The sequence below is a fragment of the Mercenaria mercenaria genome, unplaced genomic scaffold (assembly GCF_021730395.1).
Source record: "Mercenaria mercenaria strain notata unplaced genomic scaffold, MADL_Memer_1 contig_4852, whole genome shotgun sequence".
NCBI lineage: Eukaryota > Metazoa > Mollusca > Bivalvia > Venerida > Veneridae > Mercenaria > Mercenaria mercenaria.
The window spans coordinates 1-15,733 of NW_026463114.1; the positions used below are offsets into that span (position 1 = coordinate 1).

A 15,733-nucleotide genomic window follows, 5' to 3' on the forward strand; every position below is an offset into this window, starting at 1 on the left:
AATCTCATAATAACGTATTCGTTAAAGCAAATTTAGTGTATTTCATTCAATACAGTGAACTTATTTTCATTTGATTAAAATGAATTTACATTTATTCAATATTTGTTTGGCTTGTAAACAATTTATATAAGATAAAATGTTTGGTAATTTAAATCATGACCGATTGCTTATTCTGTATTATGTTTAGATTGTTCCACGTTGAATGAGTGTGGGGGGTCGTCATTTTGCTCCCTGGCCGCGTCATACCAAATACTTGAAAAATGGTACTAGTATCTTCCTTACTTTGCGCTCAGCATTAAAGCCCTGCTCCACGGCTATTCAAATTCTATTGTGTGTATGCAACCCATGATTACAATAGCTAACAGTGAACGGCCACGTGCCACACTTTAGCACGCAAAACCACATGAGCCGTGCCATGAGAAAACCAACATAGTGGGTTTGCGACCAGCATGGATCCAGACCAGCCTGCGCATCCATGCAGTCTGGTCAGGATCCATGCTGTTCGCTTTTAAAGCCTATTGGAATTGGAGAATTGGTCTGGATCGATGCTGGTCGCAAATCCACTATGTTGGTTTTCTCATGGCGCGGCTCACATGTATTTTATATAGAATTATATACAAAATAGACTCTATTTTGACAGGCGTCATTGTTCATAGCTAGGATTTTCATGTTTTTTTTCAGTGATAATTTAAGGTTAAAAGGTAGGACTTGAGCAGGTCTTTAAGAGGATAGTTCTAGGACTGGTCAGCCCGTTGTCAGTATAATGTGACTGGGTGGGGTTATATGTCAGGTGTCTATGGCGTGATATTCAAGTGAGGCAACACCATAAAAGTGTGCGTCCTGCTACAAGTAAACACTGTTATAAATATGACTGAAAAATGTTGAAAAAAGATGCTAAAAACTAAAAGTGGAGGGACCTCCATGGTCAAGTAGTTAAGCCCCTCATTTATGTTGGTTGGAGTCTCACTCAGGGCGTTAAAATCTTCAGGTGAGGAAGCCATTCAACAGGGTTATGGTTCTACTCAGATGCTCGTTCATGTTGAAACATTGCCCGGAGGGACGCCATGAGTCCTCATCCACCATCATAGCTGAAAAGTCGCCGCGTGAACTATAATTGGGTTGGTGCGACGTTAAATCAAACAAAAGCAAAACAAACTAAAACTGGAACACATGCATACTCTCAATGTTTAATTCAAATTTATTTCTAATTTTCATTCTCTATTTCAGATTGCTAAGTATGATGCCCTAAGTAAATTTCACCCATTTGATAAATGATACAGAAAACTTGGACCAGGCTTTTATTGACCTTGATTTCAAAACATCTGCAAACACATTTAATTGTTTGTCAAATAATCTGGTATATGCAAGATGGAGTTTCAAAAACGACATTTTTTGTAGGATTATCGACAGAAAATTTATTGCCCAGGAGAAGTAAATTTCATGTTTCTAATATTAAAGCAATAATATATCCGGTGTTCAAATGTGCATTTTAATTTTAGTCTTTTAGATAGTCTGCTGTTAATTTACCGATTTTCATGGATGGTAAAAAGTTTGAAAATTTTTAAGAATGACGGAAAGAATACCTTACGATTCAATGACGCGTAAAATATATTTTATTTTGACAGGGAAAGAAGTTCCACGCCCCGAGGACAGTTTAGATCATTCATACGATTATTATATGCATAATAAAGAAAATATTTGGGTCGATAATACCGAACTTTATTTTTTTATTGTAACGCCCCGACGAAAGCCAAAGAGGAGATTTTAAAAGATATTTGGCAGCATAAACAACAACAGAATCCGAAACAGGAGGAAAAACCAAGTGATAAAATTTGCTGTGTAGTCTTCATTGTTTGAGTTTTGTGAAATCAACAATTACTTATATCTCCAGTGTTTTGGAGACTAGTATTTATTTGTGGATTTGTGTTAATTTTATTCCTGGTTGCTAAAGCAACCAATGACCTTGTAACTTTAAAGTCGGCCATGTTTTTATTGGACACGGAGGCAATGTTGCCGATATTAGAACGTCAAAATGACGTAACAAATGCCGTTATATCCGAGTACGGCTCTTACCTCAATGACTTTCTTGTTGGATATACGGAGAAGTTGGACGGAGAGCTGCAAATGGTTAACAATATACTCTTAAACGTCGCAGAACGACAAGTGAGTATTAATGTAGATTTGGTAAATTTTCACATTCACTTTTTTCTCGCGATTTTAAAGACAACCAAAGAGTTTGCAATTGGTGGTAGTTAATTCTTTTTAAATATTGCTGTTGTTTTAAATCTTGGCATTGCTTTGTTTGCAGATATTAAATTATCTCGACTATTAGCCTGTCTCTATGAGAAATTATTATTATGTTTCGACTCGTAGTTGTTAATGACCTATTTTAGTCTGTTAAAGAAGGTAATAAAAACTACAGCATTTGTTATATATACCTAGAGCTGGGTATAATTGTCAGATAGACTAATTGAGCACTTGATATAGGCAAAAGTTAAAACTTAACTTACTTCAAGAGTTCGTCTTAAAATATGAAATTCTTCTCCGAATTAAAATATGCACAGTTGTTTAATAGTGTATGTGTAATGCCTTAAGCGAGTTTGTCTGTATCTTATGTTTTTAACCTTTAGTCTGCTAATTTTTTAAAATGGACTGGTCCATCATTCAATTTTGGCAGAACCATTTATTATTCAAAGGGGTGTTCACTGAAAATTTACTGACTGAATGGCCATGATCAGCCTGTACGGACGTACACGGTTGTGCAGGCTGATCTGGGGCTGCACTGGTTGCGAAGGCAGAATCTCTTAATGCCAGCAGGCTAAAGGTTAATAAAACTTAATGTCATCAAATCTAAATCATAATATTTCTAAGATTTTGAAGATTGTCAAACTTGTTTTCATCTATTTATAGAATATGCTGCTGAACACAATGATCTCAGATATGTGCAATTTAGCGGGACTTGACATCTGCACTGACGGAACAAATCTAGTCACAATGTCCCTTACTTCATGTAATTTCTTGCCAATACATGCTAAAATGTTTGAAGGTATGTACTTATTTTGTAACTACATTTTTCTTATGTATCTGTGTACTGTGAAATCATTAAAATTCGTGGGCACAGAACTTCATGGTTTGGGCTCAAATGGTTATTTCGTTGGGGATATGAATTCGTGGGTTTCAGCTTCATGGTAATTTTACTTGTTCGTTGGGATTTAATTTCGTGGATTAACTCAGCAATCAATATAAGTACCCCACGAATATTATTGATTTCACAGTATTAGCTTCATGTTTGAAGTGAAAAGATAATGTTTTACAACTTGCTCAAAACATCACATTCACAGTAAATTGATGCCAAACACGTTGACGGATCATCCATAGTTTTGTCCTATATTCGAGTCTGTAAATACCACACAAAATCTTTTTATAATATATAATTTATACATTAAGACACCATGAGTTTTTTAATCCCCCGCCACAAGTGGTGGGGGGCGGGGTTATAGGAATGGTCTCCGTCCGTCCTTCCGTCTGTCCGTAACACTTTCTTTTCCCCTCTATATCTTCTAAACCCCTTGAAGGATTTTCATGAAACTTTGGTCAAATGATCACCTCATCAAGACGATTTGCAGAACCCATGAGTCAGCTTTGTTGGCTCAATGTCAAGGTCACAACTTAAGGTCAAAGGTTTTAGCCTTCCATTTTGTGTCCACTCTATATATCTCCTTAACCCATTGAAGGAATTTTATAAAACTTGGGTCAAATGATCACCTCATCAAGACGATATGCAGAACCCATGAGTCAGCCATGTCGGCTCAAGGTCAAGGGCATAACTTAGGGTCAAAGGTTTGAGCCTTCCATTTTGTGTCCACTCTGTATCTCCTAAACCCCTTAAAGGATTTTCATCAAAATTGGGTCAAATGATTACCTCATCAAGATCTCATGAGTCAGCCATGTCAACTCAAAGTCAAAGGTTTGAGCTCTGTATCTCCTAAACCCCTTGAAGGATTTTCATGAAACTTGGGTCAAATGATCACCTCATCAAGACATTGTGCAGAATTCATGTGTCAGCCATGTCAGTTCAAAGTCAAGGTCACAGTTAAAGGTCAAAGGTTTACCTTTTCAATATCCATAGCAGTGGCAGGGGGATTTAGCTGTCTTTCAGACTGCCTTGTCAGATTAATAATAAAACAAATTTCCACATTTTCAGCCATTTTAAATTTCTGAGTCATGATACTGATAATGCAATTTTGATCTCATTTATTGCGAAGACATTTAATTTCTTGTGTACGAAATTTCATGGTTTCATAAGGATATGGATTTATGGATTTGAATTTTGCAATATGGTTGGGAATTTCAGTTGTTTACTGGGATTTGCTCAACTACAAAATTGAAGAAAATTTGTCTCTAACAAATATCAATATTTTCACAGAATTGCCAGTTCTCACGAAACCTTTAGAACAAGTATAAATGTTATATACTGTTTTAAATAAATTTTAGGAAAAATTTACGAAAAGTTGATGGTTCTACCCAGGTGCTCGCTCGTGATTAAAAGCAGGTGCGACCTTAAACCCAATAAAATAAATAAATAATTATATTTTGAATTTTTCTTAAAACCAAAATTTTAAAATGCATTTTTGTAAAATAAAGATTACAAAAGATATTTTCAACTTCTCTTTTTCAGTAACTGTTTTTGTAATATTCCTATAATACTGCTCCACTTGTGACAATTGATTCTATATCAATGACTGTAATATTGTTAATATTTGTGGTGGACTAACTTTTGTGGATTTCGTGGTTGGGTTGAATTAGTCCACACAATTTAATCCGGACAAACAAGTTAAGTTTTCTTTCATTTCATGTGCAAGAAATGAAATCCACAATTCATATTCCGACTAAATAGCTGTTTAGACCAGAAACTGAAATTTCATTCACTACGAAACTAAATGAATTCACAGTATAATTATTGCATAAAAGGCATTCCTAAATTCCGTTCTAGCATTACATACTAGCCAAAATCTTCTGTGTACATGCAATTCTTTATTTTATTATTGCTTTTTGTGTTTTTCAGGATTCCACAAGTCAGTGCTTTTGGAATATATCCAAAGAGAGTTGTCTCCCTTAGTCCTGAATCTCCGGAGTATTTTGTTTAGTTCCATGTATTTACTGCTCGCGTGTGCAGCGGCCATGTTACTGTGTCAGGTCACAGCACGTGTAATCTATGTTCATTTGAAAAACTCACGGCACATGAAAATTACCAAGATTTATCAGTTGCCTAGCACCATGAGTGACCAGTGGCACGACCAGCAGTCTTTACGGGAGAAGGAAATGTACAATAGTCAGTCTGTGATTGCAGAAAGCTATGAAAGTGGAGTGTATGATATGACAAATTAAACCAGATTGTGATTTTTTAGGAAAATATAATTATAATTGAATAGTTTGTGACCGTTTTTTAAAATATGAAGTATTCAAAAACTGTGTGAATTTGTTACGTTTAGGCAGACATGACTTTGAGTGATGTCGCATCTAAAAATACTTGTTTACAGAAAGACATTTAGTTTGTACAATGTAAAAGTGAATTTACGTGACTATTTTATATCATTTTGAGCGAATTTACTTCCATTTAATTTCAAAAACAAACTCTTCATATATTGAATAAATAGTCAGTCCCATGGTCTTTGGCAATTAATTACAGAATAAATTATTGTGGAATCACTTTTATTCTTTGGTGACTATTTTTTGTGGATTTCGTGGTCAAGTCATTCCATGAAATTAAATCCTAACAAAAAAGTAAATTTTCTTTCATTTACAATTCAAAGGTCAATATTACAAAATCATCCCCATGAAGTAGCTGTTTTGACCAAACTCTCAAAATTTAATGGCGATGAAAACAAACAGTCTATCACTATCAGATTCCCAAATATTTTACTGATACTCCAAATCAGGTCTTTTAACACCTGATTATTTACAACTGTGTATCTATAATATAAAAATGAATTAGCAAACAATAATTGCCGAGGGGGTCGGCCGCCAAATCCACTCTCTAAGTCAAACATTTTTCATCCGATCTTCACCAAACTTGGTGACAAAGTTTGTGGGGATAAAATCTCGGCAAAGTTTCATAACCAGCAAAATCAGTCCAGGCACTCTTTGAGTTATGGCCCTTGAAGTACTCAAAAATCTATAAATTTAGACTTGTCACCCTCTTAGTCAAATGGTTTTCATCCGATCTTCACCAGAGTTGGTGACCTTGTTTGTGAGCATATCTCGGCCAAATTTGATACCAGCAAAATCCACCAGGCACTATAGCCCTTGAATTGTTCGAAAATCTAAAATTATGCCTTGTCCACCCTCTAAGTTGATTAGTTTTCATCCCATCTTCACCAATCTTTGTGACAATGTTTGTGGGCATAATATCTTGGCGATGTTCGATAACCAGCGAAATCACCCCAGTCACTCTTGGATTATCGTCCTTGAATTACTTGAAAAATTGCGACATTAGCCTTGTCAGCTCTCTAAGTCAAACACTTTCATTCGATCTTCCACAAACTTGCAGATATTGCTTGTCTGCATAATATCTCAGCCAATTTCGATAACTAGCTAAACTTCGCCAGGCACTCTTGGATTATGGCCCCTGAATAACTTGAATTCTGCCAATTTACCCTTGTCCGCTCCCTTAAGCCAAACAGTTTTCATCCAATCTTCACCAAACTTGCTGACAATGTTTGTGGGTAAAATATCTCGGTCAAGTTGGATAATCAGCCAAATCGCCACAGACACTCTTGGATTATGGCCCTTGAATAAGCCAAATTTGATAACGGACGTATTGTGTGACAGTCTGCCACTCTTGATTTATCTTGCAAAAATGAAATTATTTTTTTGTAAAAATGATTTATTATAGTTATTTTGTTTTCAGTATTTCGGATTTACGAAATGAAAGGTATGATCTTATAACTATTTTAAAGTAAAAGTGTCTGATGTCACTTTAAGGCCTCTGTAGTATCCACAGTATTTCTCAAATGTTAATTATTGGCATATTTATAAAGTATCAGTCTATATGTTTATTTTCTGCATAAATAATGTTTGCCTTAATTAACTACAAGTTTTCATTTAGAAGAAAATCAGGTAAATTCCGTCTCAACTTGTCTAGTTGTTCGGATTATTTTTGAAATGGGGATTGCACAAGTAAATATTGTGATTTGTTATTTTCATTTCAAGATGAAACAAGCTAATTACATGTATGCAGATATCAAATGTTTAGGATACTAGTTCTTACTTTATATACTTTGAGTGTTTTCACCAACTCAAAATCATTCTGTAGAATGGAACATTTATAAAGTGATGACTCCAGTAGATATTTTTTATTTCATTAACTGGATGCCTGCTCTCGTACTAACATCTCAGTTTTGATATTTGCTTATGAACATGATTCCACCTTCAACCGTTTTAGCTCACGTCACAAAGTGACAAGGTGAGTTTTTGTGATTGCGCAGCGTCCGTCGTCCATAAACTTTTGCTTGTGACCACTCTAGAGGTCACATTTTTCATGGTATCTTTATGAAAGTTGGTCAGAATGTTCATCTTGATGATATCTAGGTCACGTTTGAAACTGGGTCACGTGCGGACCAAAACTAGGTCAATAGGTCTTAAAATAGAAAAACCTTGTGACCTCTCTAGAGGCCATACTTTTTAATGGATTTTTATGAAAGTTAATCAGAATGTTCACCTTGTTGATATCTAGATGAAGTTCAAAACTTCGTCACGAGCCGTCAAAAACTAGGTCAGTAGGTCAAATAATATAAAAACATTGTGACTTCTCTAGAGGCCATATTTTTCATGGGATCTGTATGAAAGTTAGTCTGAATGTTCATTTTGATGATATCTATGTTATATCCAGGTTTGAAAGTGGGTCAACTGCGGTCAAAAACTAGGTCAGTAGGTCTAAAAATTATAAAAACATTGTGACCTCTCTAGAGGCCATACTTTTTAATGTATCTTCATGAAAATTGGTGAGAATGTTCACCTTGATGATATCTAGGTCAAGTTTAAAACTGGGTCACGTGCCTTCAAAAACTAGGTCATTAGGTCAAATAATATAAAAACCTTGTGACCTCTCTAGAGGCCATATTTCCCAGTGGATCTTCATGAAAATTGGTCAGAATTTTTATCTTGATATTTAGATCATGTTCAAAACTGGGTCACATGAGTTCAGAAACTAGGTCAATATGTCAAATAATAGAAAAATCGACGTCATACACAGTTCAAAACTGGGTCGTGTGGGGACAGGTGAGTGATTCAGGACCATCATGGTCCTCTTGTTCTTACATTTTGTCATCACTGTTGCCAAGGACGTTAATTGATGGATATTTACGATATTGCTGTTGAACAAAGAGTAAGTTCACATCGAAGCTCTATGGTAGAGTAGAGACCGACTCTATACTCGATAACCCATTGAACGGTATAAGTTAGTACACCAGTCGTACCTTCCCTGTTGAAGAGCTGAACTCTACAAACTCCATGGCGAGTTAGGGTTTACTGGTTCCTTGCCTTTCATCACAGCGCTCAATGTGCAGGGAAAAAAGTTTTACATATTTCCAGGGCCCAATTTTTGATTGGTCAGTTACTTTACTGGTGGGAGTAAGCATAATTTACACAACAGCATACCCTTCTCTAGAGCTTCCATGTGAACTTCCCCAAAAGGTCTACCTACATCCAATGAACCATGAATAGTATTTATTGTACATGATTGTTGGCCATTGTGTTGTACACAATGGAAGATACTTTACGTATGAGATCTTTTAACTGAGGTATCAATTTACAGAATTTACAGACCTGATACCATACCTCTCTACTTTGAGGATGTCATCAATTATATCAAGATATCGTTTATAACATGTTAATATGATTTTGCATATTTCTTCTGATCATAACTGATATATTGAATCTTGTGAAATAAAATTTATAAAACAACTTGTTTTTTTGTTTGTTTTTTTTTGCTCCAAATAACTGGCTTTTATAGCATTCCGTATTGCTATCATAAAATTTCCAAATATTTTTCAGATACATGGGACACAAATTTTTATGCTCTAGATTACTGTATACTTTGCCTATGTCAAGGGTCAAAATTCTGGTATTGCACAAAAGCAATCCAAATAAAACACAGGTGCACAAAGTCACATGCTGAATAACAACTCCAGGTAAAAATGTTTTTATGAGATATGCAGCACAATTTTGAAGCACTTGGTGTATTTTTATTAAAGTCAAAGACTCAGGTCTGGCAGAGTAATCACAAACAGAACAATAGGTACACAATTTCTCATGCTATATAACAACCCACTAAACTTTTATGACACAAAGTCAAATACTGTGAAATCCGTGGGGGACTCATTTTCGTGGTTGAGACAATCCACGAAATTTAATCCCAACGAACAAATAAAATTACCTTTCATTTTATGTTCAAAAGTTGAAATCCACGAATTCATATCCCCACAAAATTGCCGTTTTGACCAAAACCACGAAATTTCATGCCCACGAAATTAAATGATTTTACAGTATTTTGAGATAGATGTGATACAAATTTTATGCTGTTTTTGCATTTTTTAACTAAATTAAGGGTCATAACTCCTGTCTGTCCGATGGAAAATCAATACAAAACCACTGGTGTACAACTTGCAAGGTGGGGCAAACAACTTGCAAGATTTTTATGTATATTTTTTTATCTTAGATCTTAGTCAAGGTCATAACTCTGGTCTGAATAAGTGAAATTTAAAAACAAGAGGGTCATGATGACCCTAAATCGCTCACCTGAGTAATATGAGCTACATATCAAATGTCAAACTGATGATTTTTAGAAATTATTTGGAAGATTTTCCGATGTACAATCAAGTTACCCCTTGGGCGGTGCCAATTTTACCCCGGGGTCATGATTTGAACAAAGTTTGTAGAAGTCTACTAGGCAATGTTACATATCAAATATCTAAGATCTAGGCTTTCTAGTTTATTTTGGCAAATTCATGAAGATTTCCCTATGTACAATCAAGTAACCTCTGGGGCAGGGTCAATTTGACCCTGGGGGTGGGGGTCAAGATTAGATCAAATTTTGTAGAGGTCCACTAGGCAATACTACATGTCAACTATCTAAGCTCTATGCCTTCTGGTTTATTTTTAGAAAATTTTGAAGATTTTTCTATGTACAATCAAGTAACCCCATGGGGTGGGGTCAATTTTGACCCCGGGGGTCATGATTTGAACAAATTTTGTAGAGGTCCACTAGGCAATGCAACATGTGAAATATCTAAGCTCTAGGCCTTCTGTTTTTAGCTCACCTGTCACATAGTGACAAGGTGAGCTTTTGTGATCACCCGTCGTCTGTGCGTGCGTGCGTCCGTCCGTCAACAATTTCTTGTCTGCACGATAGTGGTTTCATTTATGGTTTTATTTTAACCAAACTTGCACACAACTTGTATAACCATAAGATCTCGGTTCCTTTCTTGAACTGGCCAGATCCCATTATGGGTTCCAGAGTTATGGCCCCTGAAATGGCCAAAATTAGCTATTTTGACCTGGTCTGCACAATAGCAGCTTTATTTATGATTTAGTTTTTACCAAACTTGCATACATCTTGTATCACCGTAAGATCTTTGTTCCTTTCTTGAACTGGCCAGATTCCATCATGGGTTCCAGAGTTATGGCCCCTGAAAGGGCCAGAATTAGCTATTTTGACATTGTCTGCACAATAGCAGCTTCATTTATGATTTGAATTTAATCAAACTTGCAAAAAACTTGTGTCACCATAAGATCTTGGTTCCTTTCTTGAACTGGCCAGATCCCATTATGGGTTCCAGAGTTATGGCCCCTGAAATGGCCAAAATTAGCTATTTTGACCTTGTCTGCACAATAGCAGCTTCATTTATAATTTAATTTTAACCAAACTTGCACACAACTTGTATCACCATAAGATCTTGGTTCCTTTCGAAAACTGGCCAGATTCCTTTATGGTTCAAGAGTTATGGCCCCTGAAAGGGCCAGAATTAGCTATTTTGACATTGTCGGCACAATAGCAGCTTCATTTATGATTTGAATTTAATCAAACTTGCACAAAACTTGTGTCACCATAAGATCTTGGTTCCTTTCTTGAACTGGCCAGATCCCATTACGGGTTCCAGAGTTATGGCCCCTGAAATGGCCAAAATTAGCTATTTTGACCTTGTCTGCATAATAGCAGCTTTATTTATAATTTGATTTTAAACTTGCACACAACTTGTATCACCACAAGATCTTTGTTCCTTTCTTGAACTGGCCAGATTCAATCATGTATTCCAGAGTTATAGCCCTTAAATGTCCAAAATTGGCTATTTTGGCTTTTGCAGCCATATAGAGACTTCATTTATGGTTTGATTTGATACAAACTTCCAAAATATCTTCAACAACAATAAATCTTGGATTCCATGACGAACCTGTATGATCCAGTCGTAGGTTCCAGAGTTATTTTATATCTTATTACCTCCCCTGATTGTAATCAAAATGAATTTATATCAGTAAGTACTTATAGGACTTATTTGAAATTTCATTATTGTCATTAGTTGGACTGAGACAATCAGGGTAGATAACTATGGACTGATTTTATGTCAAATTACCTCACTTTATTTCAAATTAAATGGGTATATCTCCGTAACTAATAAAGATACTGATCTGAAATTTCATTTATGTCAACAGATGGACTTGGACAATCAGTGAAGATACATATTGACTGAATTTATGACAGATTACATCCTATTATTTATCTAAATGAATACACCTTAGCAGCTTCTAATGAGATTGGTTTGAAACGATCATATCATTTTGAGCAATAGTACTCAGGTGAGCGACACAGGGTCATCTTGGCCCTCTTGTTTTTTTTAAGTTTTTGAAGATTTTCCTATGTAAAATCAAGTGACCCCTGGGACGGGGTCAATTTTGACCCTGGGGGTCAAGGTTTGAACAAATTTGTAGAGGTCCACTAGGCAATGCTACATGTCAAACATCTAAGCTCTAGGACTTCTGGTTTATTTTAAGAAAATTTTGAAGATTTTTCTTTTTACAATCAAGTAACCCCATGGGACGGGGTCAATGTGGCCCCAGGGGTCATGATTTGAACAAATTTTGTAGAGGTCTACTAGGCAATGCTACATGTGAAATATCCAAGCTCTAGGCCTTCTGGTTTTATTTTTAGAAAATTTTTGAAAATTTTCCTATGTAAAATCAAGTGACCCCTGGGTCGGGGCCAGTTTTACCCCGGGGGTCATGATTTGAACAAAGTTTGTAGAAGTCTACTAGGCAATGCTACATGTCAAATATCTAAGCTCTAGGCCTTCTGGTTTATTTTTAGAAAATTTTGAAGGTTTTTCTATGTACAATGAAGTAACACCATGAGGCGGGGGTCATGATTTGAACAAATTTTGTAGAGGTCCACTAGGCAATGCTACACGTGAAATATCTAAGCTCTAGGCCTTCTGGTTTATTTTTAGGAAATTTTTGAAAATTTTCCTATGTAAAATCAAGTGACCCCTGGGACGGGGCCGATTTTACCCTGGGGGTCATGATTTGAACAAAGTTTGTAGAAGTCTACTAGGCAATGTTACATATCAAATATCTAAGATCTAGGCCTTCTGGTTTATTTTTAGCAAATTTATGAATATTTTCTCATGTACAATCAAGTAACCCTTGGAGCGGGGTCATGATTTGAATAAATTTTGTAGAGGTTTTCTAGGCAATGCTACATGTGAAATATCTAAGCTCTAGGCCTTCTGGTTTATTTTTTGAAATAGTTTGAAAATTTTCCTATGTAAAATCAAGTGACTGCTGGGGCGGGGCCAATTTTACCCCGGGGGTCAAGATTTGAACAAATTTTAAATTTTATAGAGGTCCACTAGGCAATACTACATGTCAAATATCTAAGCTCTAGGCCTTCTGGTTTATTTTTAAAAAAAAATGAAGATTTTTAGCTCACCTGAGCATGAAGTGCTCAAAGGTGAGCTTTAGTGATCGCCCTGAGTCCGTCGTCGTCCGTCCGTCCGTCGTCAACAATTTGACTGTTAACACTCTAGAGGTCACATTTTTTGCCCAGTCTTAATGAAACTTGGTCAGAATGTTGCCCTCAATGAAATCTTGGACGAGTTTGATATTGGGTCATCTGGGGTCAAAAACTAGATCACCAGGTCAAGTCAAAGGAAAAGCTTGTTAACACTCTAGAGGTCACATTTTTGGCCCAATCTTAATGAAACTTGGTCAGAATGTTATCCTCAATGAAATCTTGGAAGATTTCGATACTGGGTCATCTGGGGTTAAAAACACGGTCACTAGGTCAAATCAAAGGAAAAGCTTTTTAACACTCTAGAGGTCACATTTTTGGCCCAATCTTAATGAAACTTGTTCAGAATGTTACCCTCAATAAAATCTTGGAGGAGTTCGATATTGGGTTATCTGGGGTCAGAAACTAGGTCACCAGGTCAAATCAAAGGAAAAGCTTGTTAACACTCTAGAGGTCATATTTTTGGCCCAATCTTAATGAAACTTGGTCAAAATGTTACCCTCAATAAAATCTTGAATGAGTTCGCTATTGGGTTATCTGGGGTCAAAAACTACGTCACCAGGTCAAATCAAAGGAAAAACTTGTTAACACTCTAGAGGTCACATTTTTGGCCCAATCTTAATGATCTTAATGAAACTTGGTCAGAATGTTATCCTCAATAAAATCTTGGACGAGTTCGATATTGGGTCATCTGGGGTTAAAAACTAGATCACCAGGTCAAATCAAAGGAAAAGCTTGTTAACACTCTAGAGGTCACATTTTTGGCCCAATCTTAATGAAACTTGGTCAGAATGTTACCCTTAATAAAATTTTGAATGAGTTTGCTATTGGGTCATCTGGGGTCAAAAACTAGGTCACCAAGTCAAAAAAAAAGGAAAAGCTTGTTAACACTCTAGAGGCCACAATTAAAACTGTATCTTCATGCAACTTATGATGATCTTTAGGTCAAGTTCGAATCTGGTCATAAGGGGTCAAAAACTAGGTCACGGGGTCAAATCAAAGGAATAGCTAGTTAACACTTTAGAGGCCACATTTATGACCATATCGTAATGAAACTTGGTCACAATGTTAATCTTGATGATCTTTAGGTCAATAGGTCAGGTGAGCGATACAGGGCCTTCATGGCCCTCTTGTTCTATGTACAATCAAGTAACCCCATGGGGCGGGGTCAACTTGACCCCAGGGGTCATGATTTGAACAAATTTTGTAGAAGTCTATTTGGCAATGCTACATGTCAAATACCTAAGATCTAGGCCTTCTGGTTTATTTTTAGAAAATTTTTGAAGATTTTCCATTGTAAAATCAAGTGACCCCATGGGGCGGGGTCAATTTTGACCCCGGCGGTCATGATTTGAACAAATTTTGTAGAGGTTCACTTGGCAATGCTACATGTCAAATATCTAAGCTCTAGGCCTTCTGGTTTATTTTTTTTTAAAATTGAAGATTTTCCGATTGAAATCTATGTAAAATCAAGTGACCCCTAGGGCGGAGTTAATTTTGACCCTGGGGTCATGATTTGAACAACCATAGTAGAGGTCCACTAGTCAATGCTACATGTCAAATATCTAAGCTCTAGGCCTTCTGGTTTTTGAGAAGAAGATTTTTTAAGATTTTCTTATGTAAAATCAAGTGACCTTTGGGGTGGGGTCAATTTTGACCCCAGGGACATGATTTGCATAAATTTTTTAGAGGTCCACTAGGCAATGCTTCACACCAAATATCTAAGCTCTAGGGTTTCTGGTTTTTGAGAAGAAGATTCTTAAAGTTTTTCCTTTCGGTTGTAATGGCAACCAGAGTTCTGCATGGAATTCAATTCTTTGAACAATTTTTGTAGAGCTTCACCCAAGGAACATTCCTGTAAAGTTTGGATGAAATTTGCCTAGCGGTTTAAGAGGAGATGTCGTATAAAGTAAAAGTTTACGAACGCCGGATGGTGAGTGATCAGAATAGCTCACCCTGAGCCTTTGAAAAGAAAACCCATAGATGCATAACTTCTCACGGTAAATGATATTCCTATAATGTAGTATAACCCTGTCAAAACGTTTTGAAATAGATTGGCACACACTTTACGGCCCTTTTTATGCACTATTCTAGCTAAGTCAAGGGCCATAACTCTGATATTGATAAACCCAGTTGAAATACAAGGATCACAGCTTCAGGTGCTAAATGACAACCCTGTGATGTTTGATGACCCTGGGTCAAAGATTTGTTTGATTGCGATACGACTTTCGGACGGCAGAACGGATGTACAGACAAGGGCAACTCTATGGGTCCCTCACACCACGCCACTGCAAACTTTGTTCTGGAGGGAGGGAAGGGGCACAAAAAATGTTTGATCCATGGAATGAAACGCCTTTAACTGATTCGATAATTCTATTACTTTTTTATTAAGCTAAACGCTATACAATTAACACAAGGGCCACAACTCTAGTCTAGCTGTTTGAAATCAAAATTAAAACACCAAGTTTTATTACTTTTTTATCAAGCAAACACTGTACAATTTATACAAAATAAAGAATAATACACTTGAATGTGGACTTTTCCAACAAGACCCATAACGTTTTACAAATCTAACAATTACATGAGATACAGACTTCTGACAAATTATTTGAAAACAGTTTACTTTTTGACTCAGTCATACTTGTTACAGTTACTAACAATAACATGAAA

General features: G+C 36.2%; 1 protein-coding gene across 1 annotated transcript; it reads left to right on the plus strand.

Moving 5' to 3' along the window:
* Positions 1-1,227: 1,227 nt before the first annotated feature.
* LOC128554232 (uncharacterized) lies at positions 1,228-5,668 on the plus strand (the record flags this gene model as incomplete). The annotated part of the gene is made up of 4 exons (XM_053535481.1): positions 1,228-1,249; positions 1,892-2,163; positions 2,911-3,046; positions 5,066-5,668. Coding segments are annotated over 4 exons (753 nt in total), but the record flags the coding sequence as incomplete, so codon positions are not given.
* Positions 5,669-15,733: the final 10,065 nt, after the last annotated feature.